Consider the following 15,279-nt stretch of genomic DNA (forward strand, 5'->3'; position numbering starts at 1 on the left):
CATCTCTGTAATTGAAATATCTTCGGGTCTCTTCCTGTTGTCTGTTGGTTCTTATTTTGCTGTCTTGCGTCTTCATATGTCGTATTATCTTTAATCATGCTGGACATTTTATTTGAAAAATTATTGGAAGGAATAATGTGAGGCCTAGAATAATGTTACCTTTCTTTGGAGAGTAATTTTGTATCTTCTGTTAGGAGCTTTGACATACTGGCAGTTCCAGTATCACCTGAAGCCAATTGTAAGTCTTGGGGTTTTCTAACACCCAGTTGACTCATAGCTAGGCTGCAGTCCATGTTGTGGCTGGTTTATTTCTGATACACTCTTACCCTAGTAACAGGTCATTGTGTCTCAATTCCAAGTGCCATATTGTTTGAGCCTCTACCTTTTGTGAGCCTTTGCCTTCAATTTTATCTCCCTCCCTCTATCAGGCTGCCAAAAGCACTCAACGTCCTGATGCTGTCTTCTTGATAGACAAGTCTCTCCAGAGCAAAAACAGCTCTGAATGCTTGCCTTCTTTTAAAGAATTTGCAACTTTTGGGTCTTGGGTTGGTAGATGCTACCATTTTGCTACTTATAAGATGCTTTTAAGATTTTAAAATTATTCCTTAGCTTTTTTTTTTTTAATTTTTTTTTCAACGTTTATTCATTTTTGGGACAGAGAGAGACAGAGCATGAACGGGGGAGGGGCAGAGAGAGAGGGAGACACAGAATCAGAAACAAGCTCCAGGCTCTGAGCCATCAGCCCAGAGCCCGACGCGGGGCTCAAACTCACGGACCGCGAGATCGTGACCTGGCTGAAGTCGGACGCCTAACCGACTGCGCCACCCAGGCGCCCCTTCCTTAGCTTTTTAAAGCTGTTTACAATACAGGGTTTGTCTGAATTACCTTATCTGGTATTGTTGAAAGTGAAAAATTAGGACAAGTTTTTTTAACCGGTTCTTTAAATTGTGCCTCAGTTTTCTCATCTGTAGTATGGGATTAATAATTACAACCTCATAAGGTTTTTGAGATTTTTAAATGAGGTAGCACATTAGGCACTTACAGTAGATCCTGACACATGGAAACGTGTCAATAAATGGGTCAATTTATTATTACATTAATTTGAGAATATTGGAATTTGTTCTTGAAAACCTTTTCCAAGTATAAAATAGCCCCTTTATTACCTAAAGTAATTTGCAGGGATTATGAAAGACTTACAAATAACATTCTTTTTTGACTGACATTTCTGTCAACCATGATTTAGGTAAATGAAGCTTTTTGTTTTTGTTTTTGTTTTTTTCCCCTAGTGTATTTGAGACTTTATACTATAAGGAGAATTTAACTTATCTAAAACTAGATAATGACCCTGAGATCTATGTGCATATGTGTATATTATGTGTGATATATGTGTTTATATATAAGTGATATATAAAGACTGATAAGCCCTTGTGTGTATATGTATATGTTTGTATATATAAATATAAAAAGGCTAAATGGGAAGATATCTTAATTATTTAAAATATGGTCTTTTGTGGGTGAAACAATTGGATTGGAGCTAAGGAGGTACCAATGAAGTAGAACTGAGATCTTGTTTTAAATATTTTTAAATTCTGAAAACTGAAATTTTTCTTAAAAAAATTAAAAAAAATTTTTAGACAGAGACTATGAATTGGGGAAAGAGGCAGAGGCAGAGAAGGACAGAGGGAGAGAGAGTGAGAATCTTAGGCAGGATCCATGCTTGGTGTGGAGCCCAACATGGGTCTCTATCCCACAACCCTGGGACCATGACTTGAGCTGAAATCAAGAGTTGGGACACTCAGCCCACTGAGCCACCCAGGCGCCCCGAAAATGGACATGTTTCTAATGGTCTTTTTCTTTTTTATGTTTTAAATAGAGGATAATTATAAATAGAAGATAGTTACATCAGCAGTCCTGGTACGTGGGAAACAAATTCAGTGACAGATGGTAGCTATTCTTATGGTGAACATAGCATAGTGTATAGACTTTTAAATCACTGATTTGTACACCTGAAACTAGTATAATATTGTGTGTTTACTTAGATTAGAATAGATAAATAAATAAGTAACTTACTACTTGAGAATGAGTGAGAACTACAAAAACAAAAGCCAAAGGCAAATACAGCTAACAGTGGGACTCTGAAGCTGGTGTGTACAAAACACAATTGCTCTGGTTCATTGAACTGCATCTTTTAAAGTGTGTTTGACCTTCCAAGGTCTTTTGCCTCCACCTTATTTGTGTACAGATGCAATTTAACTTCATCAATTTTGCATCCAGATTAAACCCATCAGCACAATATTCAGTCTTGCAGTGTGTGTGTTTTTTAAAAAATATTTATTTTGGAGAGAGAGAATCTGAGTGGGGTGGGGCAGAGAGGGGGACAGAGGATCTGAAGCGGGCTCTGTGCTGATGGCAGAGAGGCTCATGTGGGGCTTGAACTCACAAACCGTGAGATCATGACCTGAGGTGAAGCTGGACATTTAAGTGACAAGCCACCCAGGCTCAGGTGTGTTTTTACTGTGTAAAATAAAACCAAGTATGTCACGGTTTAAAGAAATACAAAATAAATTCTTTCAAGATGTAGAGAGATGTATGGCAATTTGGAAATTTTCCTAATTTGTAAATAATTTTTCCCTGTTAGAAAATGCTACATCCTCTTTCTTTGATTTGATGTCTTTTTAATTTTCTTATGCTACTATATGTCTTAAAGTTACTTTAAGGTACTTGTTTTCATGATTTTGTTTTCTAGGTTAACCGAACCTTCTGGATATTTAACAGATGGTCCAATTAACTATAAATATAAAACTAAATGTACATGGCTAATTGAAGGCTAGTAAGTATATAATTTGAATTAATTTATTTTATTCTTAAATGATAAAGAGGGTGATCATATAAATGTTAAAGCATTATCTTATACTGTAATTTTGTAGTTCTATAGTTCATGTGATTGCTTATAGTTTATTCAGTCGTTATTCATGATATTTTTAAATGAGATTTACAACTTTTAGATATCACATTTAATATAAATTATAGTACCCCTTTACTTGTGATAGTAGTTTGTTACATATATTTTATTTGAGTTATGTTAGTGTGGCAGTAAATTGAGTAGGCATTTTGGTTTGCTTTAAACATCTTACGGAGTTTGAAGATGCCATAGAAAGTATAAAAATATTCCATGCTGAATTATGCCATTGGTTCATACTAGTCAGCATTTTACTTATAAAATAGTTATATATATGTTTTAAATAGAAGACAAAAAAAGAACATTTTGTAGGAGAGAGTTAATTATCCTTTTACAGTATTTTTCAGTAATTGGGCTTGAGATTGAATTGATCTATTTAAACATACTGTGAATAGATCATAAATGAATTGATAGAAGTTATTTTTGAACCATTTTATGATTTGGAAAATGTTTTTTGGGGGGGAGGGTTACTTAGAAAGTTTTTAGAACTTAAAAGTTATTCTCTGTGCATCTATGCTCTCATTTTGTTTGTGTTTTACTTGTTTGTTTTTTGTTTTTTAAGTAAGCCCAGTGTTGGGCTTGAACTCATTACCCCAAACTCAAGGGTCACATGCTCTACTAACTGAGCCAGACGGGCACCCCCCCGCCCTTCTCTTTTCATTTTGTTCATTTGTTAATAGTATATCAAGACCTTTTGATTAAAATTTCAAGACCATATTGGTTGGGGCCTTTAGTTAATAAGGACTGTGTAGAAATGAGTCGCTGCTTTTTGAGTGTTGAATTTTAGAAATCAACTTTATTTAACTGTAATTTGCATACAATAAAATGTATATTAAGTGTACAGTTCAATAAAGTTTCAATAATGTAATCTATGTAATGTCCACTTTAATCAAGACATAGAACATTTACTGCTGACTAAATTTTCAGAAAATGGTGATTTATATATACAGCCTATTAATAGATTTTGAAGTTGTATGTCATTTTTGCTATTTATTTATTTATTTATTTATTTATTTATTTATAATCTCTACACCCCACATGGGGCTCGAACTCATGACCCTGAGATCAAGAGTCGCATGCTCTTTTGACTGAGCCAGCCCGGTGGCCCTCATTTTTACAATTTAGATATGACTCTTTATCAGTCTTTTTTGACACTGGTGACTTAAGAATGCATAGAAAATTTTCTGTAAATAGGTTTTCTTATTCAGTATTCTGTTAAAATTTTTTTCAGACTGTGCTTTGAATATTGCATATTAATTTAAACATATTTTAATAATTTTTTTTCAGTCCAAATGCAGTGTTAAGATTAAGATTCAATCATTTTGCAACAGAATGTAGCTGGGATCATATGTATGTTTACGATGGAGATTCAATATATGCACCTTTGATAGCTGTTCTTAGGTGAGTAATTCTGTTTAATTGATGAGCCTATAGTTGTAGAAAAGTAACTAAAATTTTTGAATTTTAAATATACCGCTCTGTGCTTTAAAAAGTCCAGCAGAGATATTGATTGCTAAATTTCAAAGGTGATTATAATACAATGTTGCATACTGTGTCAGCTTAGATGTATATAACAGTATAAATGCTGATTTAGGAAAGATCAATAAGTACTCTCAGAAATTCTTGTTGGGGCGCCTGGGTGGCGCAGTCGGTTAAGCGTCCGACTTCAGCCAGGTCACGATCTTGCCGTCCGTGAGTTCGAGCCCCGCGTCGGGCTCTGGGCTGATGGCTCAGAGCCTGGAGTCTGTTTCCGATTCTGTGTCTCCCTCTGTCTCTGCCCCTCCCTCGTTCATGCTCTGTCTCTCTCTGTTCCAAAAAATAAATAAACGTTGAAAAAAAAAATTAAAAAAAAAAAAAAAAAGAAATTCTTGTTAAGTATCCTTTATTCTCCTACATATAGTTTATTCTTTTAAAGCAATTTGAATATGTTTTCAGAACTACCTGTTGTAGAGATTAATGTGAGTTCTAGTTAACAAAGAAATAATAGACAAATGTATGTATTTTTTATAGTTGTCTATTTATTATAGTGAAATGAGAAATTTTCAATTCTGTACTGAAGGTCAAATTATACTTTATGGAATGTTTTAATAAAAAGTGTGTTTCTTTCATTTCTCAAAATTTGGGAATTAAAAAAAAATTTTTTTTAATGTTTATTTTTGAGACAGAGAGAGACAGAGCATGAGCAGGGAAGGGGCAGAGAGAGAGAGGGAGACACAGAATGTGACGCAGGCTCCGGGCTCTGAGCTGTCAGCACAGAGCCCGACGCGGGGCTTGAACTCACGGACTGTGAGATCATGACCTGAGCCGAAGTCGGACGCTTAACCGACTGAGCCACCCAGGAGCCCCAAAATTTGGGAATTTTGATTGTTCCAAAATATTTATTGTTAGGTAGTCAGACTTAATTTTAAAGTTACAGCATTTTCAATATCAATTTAAAAGTCTTTTCTATGTATGTATGTACGAATTATTCTAAAATATTTTATGAATAGGAGAAAATATATTAGGCACAGGAAAAATTAGGATCATGTAATGTTGCTTTTGTGTGTAATTTAACTAACATGATTGTTGACCACAATTGCTGATTACGTTATTCCTTGTATTGGTTATTTCCATAGTATTGCTTACATGATCTGTCATTTGAAAAATTTTAAATAAATTATACAAGCTTATTGTTCCCTTCAAATTTTTAAAAATTTTATTTTTACTATTTATGTTGCAAATATTCTGTTTACTAGGAATGTGAACTATTATTTTTTGCATAGACATGTAAGGACTTGTATTTCTGAATGAATATTTCACAGTGATGCTTTAGGGTCTTAGATACAGTCTGTAATACTGCTTTTGCTCTAAACGCTTTCAGAATTTAATTTTTCAGTTGTTTGAAAGTTATTTAAAAGGTTACCATAAGTAGCCCTTTCGTCCAAGGACAATACATAGAAAATGGAGTTCAGAGAAAGAGATACCATATGTTTTCACTCATATGTGGATCTTGAGAAACTTAACAGAAGACCATGGGGGAAGGGAAGGGGGAAAAAAACGTTACAAACAGAGAAGGAGAGAGGCAAACTATAAGAAACTCTTAAATACCGAGAACAAACCGAGGGTTGATGGGGGCTGGGGGAGAGGGGAAAGTGGGTATTGAGGAGGGCACTTGTTGGGATGAGCACTGCGTGTTGAATGGAAGCCAATTTGACCATAAATTATATTTAAAAAAAAAAACAAAACAACCATTCATTTGATACACAGTTTCTCCAATAAAGAGAGAGAGATACATAAAAAAAGAAAATGGAGTAGTCATGTGAGTAATTCTATTGTAGGATAATTTATTGTAACAATTAGATAAGATTCTGGGTTAATACATTAATTTTTATCAATTTAGGTTTTAGTCAGCTATCATTATTTTTATGTCATTGTAGACTGACCATCATTTAGATGTGTGCCTTTCCGTTTGTTTTCCTAGTATTTATAATGACTTTGCATTAATTGACAGTGATCCACTAACACTCTTACCAATGTTTTTTTGATACTAACGGAAACTTTTGTAAGCTAATTAGCAGGTTGGGATTTACTCTATGACTTTGAAGATGGAGCCATTGACTTTTCATTGGCAAGTGTTCCTATTGGCTATCTTGAAGGAGATTGAAAGATGTTGCAAGATGTTTATTGAGTATCCACTTGATGCTAATCAATGTACTAGGCAGTTTAAATGTCATCAAATTCTCACAAGGATCTGTGGAAGAGGTACTAATATCCCCATTTTATAGTTGAGAAAATTGAGACTCAGAGAAGTTGTTTTACTTCTAATAGATGGTGGAGCCAGGATTAGAACATGACCATCTCCTGACCTAAAAGCCTGTAACACAGAGTCTAAGTGTTTGAATTATTCTAATTTTATAAGTATATATTATTCAATAAACATTTGATAACTTAATTCCAGAGACTGTCATAAGCCTGGAGGATATAGTAAGGATTAAGATTAGGTTATTGCAGTGACTTCACATACCAGGTACCTGGAGTTGGGCCAGACTTCATAGATTGCATAGCCCTTCATAGAACTGTCCTTAGTTGAGATACCAGCTGCAGGTTCAGAGGTCCCCAGGTCATGCGCACTTCTGACCAGTTGGCTACAGACTTAAGGGTGCCCATCACTTCTTCAGGTTCAATAATTCAGTAGAATGACTCACAGAACTCAGGAAAACACTGTATCTATTATAGTTTTATGATAAAGGATAAAAATCAGGACCAGCCAAATGAAGAGATGTATTGAATGAGGTCTGAGAGGATCATAAACACAACTTTGTCTTTGGGATATGTTCCCTTCCCATCACTATCCAGGAAGATCACCTGAGCTACAGGTATCCAGAGTTTTTGTTGGGGTTTCATTATGCAGGCATGATTGATTGAATCATTGGCCACAGGGTCGAACTGTGTCTCTAGTTCCCCTCCTCTCTCTGGAAGTTTGATTGATTTATTGTGGCTCAAGGCCCCAACACTTTAATTGCATGGTTAGTCTTTATGGTGTGGCCAGCTCCCATCCTGAGTCACTCATTAGCATAAATAAGCAGAGTTCCCCATGCATAACAGAACTGCTCCTATCACATGGGAAATTCCAAGGATTTAGAGGCTACATTAGTACACAGCAGTTAGGCACTGGTGGTGGCATGCACACAGATTTTTTTTTTTTACCGACACAAAGAGCATTATAATCAGGTTATGAAAAGAGTGCTGTATGATTTTAGAAGAAGTAACTAATTCTTCATGGTGAATTTCATCATGAGTACAAGAATGGTAGGCAAAGTATGGGGGTATGATAGGACGTTCTTGGTAGAGAAAAACATGTGCAAAGGCATAGACTTATTAAAGAGCATTGTATTTTGGGCTAATATAAGTAGTTATGAGTAATTTGATCATAGGAAATGAGAAGGGATTGGTAGGAGCCAGATTACCCAATGAACAGTAATTGGTACATCTACTGAATGCTTATCATGTGCCAGGCAGTATGCAAGAGTTCTTTGTATATATTTACTCATTTAATCCTCATAATAACCCTTTAGTTAGGGATTATTATTGCCATGGAGTTTATAAGTTCTCCATTTATAAATGCGGAATTGAGGCACAAAGAGATTCACTGAGTGCCTCAAAGTTGCCTGGCTAGTAAGTATTATAGTCAGAATATAAACTCAGGTTTTATAATCCCTTAATCACTGTAGTGCTTTTTTGTACACCACACTAAGGAAACTGCGCTTTATTCTATAGGCAAGACTTTTTAGAATGTGGAGAGTGGATTGTAATAGAGAAGTGTTATTTTTTATTGTGCACTGGATGTCATGTTTGTAAAATCATATGTAGTAACAATTTGGGGCCTAGAAAGATAATATATTCCTGTAGAGTGTACATGGGAACACTGGCAGGCCCTGGAGGGCCTATCTTTTACTAGTTCACTTTTACTCATAGTCTTTGGGGCCCCAGGTCAGAGCGAGGACCCTGGGTTCCACTTTTTGTTTTCTTTTTTGTCTAAAGCAACCCAGTTTTTTAGCCATTCAAACCTCATCTCTGACTTTGAAATCAGCAAATGCCCTTAAGGAGAAATGGCCCCGATAATTGGGCTCACCATCTTCTTAGTTCTCCAGTACCTTCAAACATATTTTTGTTTGTATGTTGTCATTTTTCTAGATGACTTCAGGGAGAGGGTTAGTTGGTCCAAATTGCCTGATGTGTCATGCACGATGTGGAAACCCTCTTTTTTACAGTTTATTTTTAAAAATAAAGACTTTATATAAAGTACTTTTATTCTTTAATTCTTTTTTTAAAAAAAAGGACTTATAAATAAGTAACCAAGTAAACAATTCTGTTCCTTGTTTCAGAGAGATTAATTATATCTGTTAATATTATTTCTAGTAATGTACTCACTTTGATGTAATCTCACTATATTGAAAAATATATGTAAGACGGGTATTATAGAATTTGAAATCTTTTGACAGTCTTTTTTTTTTTTTATTTAAAAAAATTTTTTTTAACGTTTATTTATTTTTGAGACAGAGAGAGACAGAGCATGAACGGGGGAGGGTCAGAGAGAGGGAGACACAGAATCTGAAACAGGCACCGGGCTCTGAGCTGTCAGCACAGAGCCCGATGCGGGGCTTGAACTCACAGACCATGAGATCATGACCTGAGCTGAAGTCGGCCGCTTAACCGACTGAGCCACCCAGGCGCCCCTTGACATTCTTTTAAAAAGGTTTTGTTTCTTCATAAACATTAGTTAGTAGATGCAGTAATAATTAGAAAAGCATTAAGATTTGATTACTTTTTGTTTGCTTGGAGAGTATATAAAATAAATTATTTGACTATTCTATATCACTTTGTTCTGTCAAATATGATTTGAATGAGTAGTTCAGGTCCTGGGTGATGCATACACATAAATTTAACAGTGCCTAAAAGAATGGGCTTTTTCGAGTAGTGTCACTTGTTGTTAGTAGCTTCTTTTCTCATATTGCATGTTTTCACAGATTTAAGAGGGTAGCATGGTGTAAGTAAATGAAGATATGTAATTTTTCCTCTTCAACGAGGAGATTTAAAAAGGGAAAAGTACCAATTACTACCTGGTTACTAACTCAGAGCTCTTACACATGTATATCTGCTGCACCGCCCCCTCCCCTGCCCCCACTGTTTTCTTTTGTGTGCATATGGGCTTAAGTGTCTTTTGGAATATTAATATAGTTTGATAAGTATGCAAATTTTGAAAAAATATAAATAGTGTATATTTTTAGATGACCTAAAATACCTAGATTAGTATACTGGAAGTATACAAGTTTAATGAGAATGTCATTGTAATCACTTAGCTAGTGTGGAGTGTTCCTTCTGGCTTCATCAGAATTTGCAACCGGAGGGAAAAAGCAGAGGTGAATTAAGTGAAGGTTTATACATGAGTTAAGAGACCACCCTCTAGTACTGTAACAGTTGGATGGACAGCAGGATAAAAGGGAGAAATGGGCCATTGCCGTCCAAATGGTGTGAAGGAAGAAAAAGAGTATGATGTTATGAAAGCAATGTTCATTCACTGGCAGCAGTAGGAGGGCTAAATGGGTGAAAAATAGATAGCACCTTGTTTTCGACTTAACCCTTCTTCTAGTTGCTTATCCTGTTATAGATATTTAGTGGTGGTAACAAGAATATTTTTGAGTAAGTTTTATGTGGTTAGTAGCCCTATGTATATTAATATATACAGCGTTCAATTTTGCTCTCTTACAGTGGTTTGATAGTCCCTGAAATCAGGGGAAATGAAACTGTGCCTGAAGTCGTTACAACATCTGGCTATGCACTGTTACATTTTTTTAGTGATGCTGCATATAATCTAACTGGTTTCAACATTTTTTATTCGTAAGTATTTTTTAAAAAATTTCATATCATAATGGTTGTTATAATTCAACTTCCAAGAATTTATTGTGTTTATATGAATTTATTATGTCTTCTATATGAGGAGCAGGCTAGTATATTAAATTTCAGAATTGCGAGATCTCTTCCTAAGTGACATAAAATCTTAATATGCCTCAAAGTACTGTCTAAGCTCATATTAGGATGATTTCTGAGTCTCAGGACATTACAGTGGTAAGTTTGGTTGACAGTTATTTATGAAATTTAAAATTGTTGGTAAATGATTAAGTAAACAACTACAAACAAGTGTAACTTTACTTGTAGCAGTAGGTGTGTGGGATTAGAGGGAGTCTTCATCCATGTCTGTGCTTGAAGGAATTTTACTGCTAATTCGAAGATGGGTTTGTAAACTAAGTTTGTGTAGCCCTTCTGCTTTCCAGGGCTGTACTGGATACTTTATGTACATTATGTTTTTTGATTCTCTTTACAACAATTCCGCGAAATGGGTATTTTCCCCATTTTATGTGTGAGGAAATTGAGGCTTAAGATAAGGTAAGTGGATAATACCACTGTCTCGTCATTTAAATAGAAAAGTAATTTGTATTAAGAATCTATTATGTGGCCTACACTTTATAAGTTTTTACATCTGGAAGTCCCAGGGGTGAAGTGAAAGAGCCAGAGATGCTTCCAGATGCTTTCACAGGAATGGCCATAGGGGAACTTCATAGACTTTTTAACCCCTTTTCTTCAGGAATGTAGAATATAGCCAGAGAATTTTCCACCATGAATAAGATACTCTAAATGTCTTCAGAATGTTAAAATTTAAAATCAGCAAGTTGTTGCAGGATTCATTTGTCTCAAGTATGTATGCAAGGAAGAATAAATTTAGAGTAGGATATAATTGGTTAAACAGCTTGAAAATAAAATTTTATTAACATCCTTTTTTTTTTTTTATGACAGTGTATAGGTGATAGCATGCTATTTAAATATTATTATATAACCAGGTTATATCTTGGCTTTTCATGTAGTTTCAGGTATTCCTGAATTTAATTTTTTCTCTAAAATTGTATATTTAAAACATTTCAGTACTTTATAAAACATTGCGCTTGGAACTGCATAGATTCTGCCAATGTTGAGTATGTAGTCCTGGGAAGTTTGGAGTCTTAGTAGCAAAGTAAACTCATTGAATTAATTAATGTAAATTGCAAATAAATATTTAAATTTTTAAAAAATGTTTATTATTTATTTTTTGAGAGAGAGAGAGAGTGAGAGTGAGTGCATGCTAGCAGGGAGGGGCAGAGAGAGGGGGAGGCACAGAATCCGAAGCAGGCTTCAGGCTCCGAGAGCTGTCAGCACAGAGGCTGATGGAGGGCTTGAACTCATGAACTGTGAGATCATGACCTGAGCTGGTTGGATGCTTAACCGACTGAGCCACTCAGGCGCCCCAATTGCAAAGAAATATGAACTGAATTGCATTAAGGATAAACGGGTACAGAGTAAAGAACTGAAGTCACATGGTGAAATTGTGTTCAATAGAGCATTAAAGAGAGTAATAGAGCATAATTGCATTAAATAGAAAAAGTTTACAAAGTATCAACCAAAATTATATTTAAATTACCTTGAATTTGAATATATATGAATTATATTTTACAGAATCAATTCTTGTCCTAACAATTGCTCTGGTCACGGGAAGTGTACCACTAGTGTCTCTGTTCCGAGTCAAGTGTACTGTGAATGTGACAAATACTGGAAGGGTGAAGCCTGTGACATTCCTTACTGTAAAGCCAACTGCGGCAGTCCGGATCATGGTTACTGTGACCTAACAGGAGAAAAGCTGTGTGTCTGCAATGATAGCTGGCAAGGTAAGCATGTGTGGTGTGATGGCTTTTGAAACATTGACTCACGTATCTATCTAATAAGGTGAAAAGAGATTTTACATTTGTTTGTTTTGCTGTAGTTGGCACACCCAGATCTCACGTATTTATTTTTAGAATTCTCACATGAGCGATCAACTTCTTAGTGAGTTTGTTTCTTCACAAGTAGCATTGGTAAAGATTTTGTCTACATCCTGTTTTGAGAATCAAATGAAGTTGTACATGGCAAGCTTTTTAAATTGTGGGTGTGTGATCAACACCATCTTCCGTAATTTTTTGTTGAATCCGGAAAGATTTGGTGACCTGACTGCATATAATGTGTGGGCACTCAAATTTGACTTCTGATGGGTAAACACAGTGTACTGCAAACGTGTGCATCTTGCCTGGTATTACGGCTTAACTTATTTCTTAGGAAAGACTGACCTCTTGTGGCTGTTTTTCTAAAAGAACGATATTTTTAAAAAGTGTTTAAAAGAAGACGAAGGGTTTCAACTGCTTATTGTAAAAGTAAGATTCCTGAGGAAGAATTTCTAAATAGTTTTTATAAATAGCTATGATTAAATACTAATTTTAGACTACATTGAAGTGTTTTAGCCTACTTAAATATTGGGGTATAAAATCATAAATTTTGTCATTGTGAAATTAAAAGAAGAGATACGTCCAGTTATCCATACATTGACCTGTCCAGAGCTTACTTTGTACTAATTGTATTTACTTTGTTCCAGCATGTTAATCCTGTTGATTGAGATACCTTTGACTCAAATAAGTAATCCAGTCACGGGATCATGTGTTGTTACAGCATGGTGTAGCAGCAATTCCTGTCAGATCTAAGTGAAAAGCCGAAGAGAACTTGCTCCTTATATAGTTGTATTCGTCAGTATTTAGATGAATTTTTTAAAAAATGTTACTGAGTATTCTGAGTCCTCATTTAGAGGAATTCTTATTAAATCATGCCCATCTTAAACCTATGTTATCTCATTAAAAAAATTACTCTGGCACAAAATACCAGTGATTTCTTATTGAACTGAATTTGATTATTGTGACAGATACAGATTTCTCTCTGTCCTGTAATCATGGAGCATGTACTTTATTAAATGGCTCTTTTAATAATCTGTGATCTTTCTTGTCCTAAAAATTGTCTTGGTACACCATTTTTTAAAAATTTTAATCTTGAAAGTAAAATAATGTACATTTCTGTGGAGAGAATGGTACATCAGGAATATATTTAAATTAAGGCCTGAGAAATATAGAATAAGAGTAGCTTAGACACATAGGATTTGTCACAGTGACCTTCAACTGCTGTCAGTCTCCATCTCATTTCAACAGTTTTGAAAGCAAAAGAGGAATGCATTTGTGCACTATTCTCTGTGAACATCTCTGTCCTTTTTTTATTCTTTACTTTTTTTTTTATCAGTCCTTTAAAATGCTTTGTTTTCTGGGGGTGTGTAATATCTGGTTCAAATGTTATCTTTTGCTTTTCTGGCTTTTGTTGGCATTTCACATATTATTATTCTTGTCAGTAGTGCCTCAAGTCAAAAAACATCCCTGCCCCTTAACATATGTCTGTGAGCAAATGAAATGGGGTAGCACATACTGGGCATTTTCACTTTTAAAGCAAAGTTATAATATGAATAGTGTATGTGTGTATATACACATACACACATATGTTTTTATATGTGCTTTTTTTATAATTATAAAATGTTGTGCAGAAATCAGATACATTTTTATACCACTATCCTTAATAGTTAATGAATCAATCTCTGAACTGATGTGAATGTTTTGAGGGTAGAGTGCTTAGTGAAAGTGATACTGTGCTTTTTTTCTTTTTTTTTCTAAATTTTTTAAATGTTTATTTTTGAGACAGAGACAGAGCATGAGTGGGGGAGCAAAGAGAGTAGGAGACACAGAATCCAAAGCAGGCCCCGGGCTACAGCCTGTCAGCACAGAGCCCGACGCAGGGCTCGAACTCACAAACTATGAGATCATGACCTGAGCCGAAGTCGGACGCCCAACCAACTGAGCCACCCAACCGCCCTGATATTGGCCTTTTTTCAAGACAGATGATGTGCAGATTGGTTCCTTTGAGTTTCAGACCTGATCCTTGATTCTGTATTTAAGGAAGCATAGCTGAAAGTATCTGCGATTAATACCAGAAACTGTTTGGGGAAAAGTATTGTTTCTATTTCAGATATATAGAAAGGGGAGGAATCGTTGAGGGGAAAATGAGAGAGAGAGAGAGAGAGATTTGTTTCTAGGACATCTGGGTAATGATCAAAGAATGTGAAATTTAAAAATAAGAGCTGAGGAGGGAATCCGTGAGATTCAAACTCTGGCAGTTTTTTTGTAATTTGTAGTTGGAATTCTTTGGGTTAAAAATAACAGATTATCGCTACCCCCATTTTATCCTTTTATGTTGGTTAATTTTACTATTCGGTTCTGTGCTAGTATACAAAAAAAAAAAAAACGTTGGTTTAGAAACATTTTATAAAGAGGAAAAATGCAGAGGGAAAGCCCAGCGTATGTCAAGTCTTTGATTCCCTTCCTAACATTTCTTTAGTGCTTATCCCACTTGGTCTTTATGGCTCCTTATTTTCTAACTTAGTTTTTTATGTGCACCTCCTAAGACTTTTCTGCTGAGCTGTCACCATACTTTTCCTTCCCTTAACTTTCTCTTCTTTCTTTCTTAATCATCTACTATAATCTTTTTACTTTTTGAGGAATTTTTCCAAATAGAGTCTTTTTTTTTTAAATTTTTTAACGTATTTATTTATTATTGAGAGACAGAGTGACACAGAATGTGAGCAGGGGAGGGGTAGAGAGAGGGGGAGACACAGAATCTGAAGCAGGCTCCAGGCTCTGAGCTGTCAGCACAGAGCCTGACACAGGGCTCAAACTCATGAACTGTGAGATCATGACCTGAGCTGAAGTTGGTCGCCTAACCAACTGAGCCACCCAGGTGCCCCTACACAGAGTCTGTTTTAACAGTAGATGGCGCTGTCAGTGTCAACTGTCCGCCACCCCCCCCCCCACCCCCTTTCCTGTAGAAGGCACTTCTAAAAACCAAAAGCTCAAATA

The 15,279-nt window shown here is 35.5% G+C and overlaps 1 protein-coding gene across 2 annotated transcripts in view; it reads left to right on the plus strand.

Moving 5' to 3' along the window:
* The window catches only part of ATRNL1 (attractin like 1), a 784,731-nt gene that overhangs the window by 28,622 nt on the left and 740,830 nt on the right, over positions 1-15,279 (plus strand). For both annotated transcript variants that reach the window (XM_045439061.1, XM_045439062.1), the window contains exons 2-5: positions 2,747-2,830; positions 4,247-4,360; positions 10,208-10,336; positions 11,984-12,192. In XM_045439061.1, coding sequence (XP_045295017.1) covers positions 2,747-2,830; positions 4,247-4,360; positions 10,208-10,336; positions 11,984-12,192 — 536 coding nt within the window. The remainder of the gene's footprint in view (positions 1-2,746; positions 2,831-4,246; positions 4,361-10,207; positions 10,337-11,983; positions 12,193-15,279) is intronic.

The sequence above is a fragment of the Leopardus geoffroyi genome, chromosome D2, assembly GCF_018350155.1.
Source record: "Leopardus geoffroyi isolate Oge1 chromosome D2, O.geoffroyi_Oge1_pat1.0, whole genome shotgun sequence".
NCBI classification, from domain to species: Eukaryota; Metazoa; Chordata; class Mammalia; order Carnivora; family Felidae; genus Leopardus; species Leopardus geoffroyi.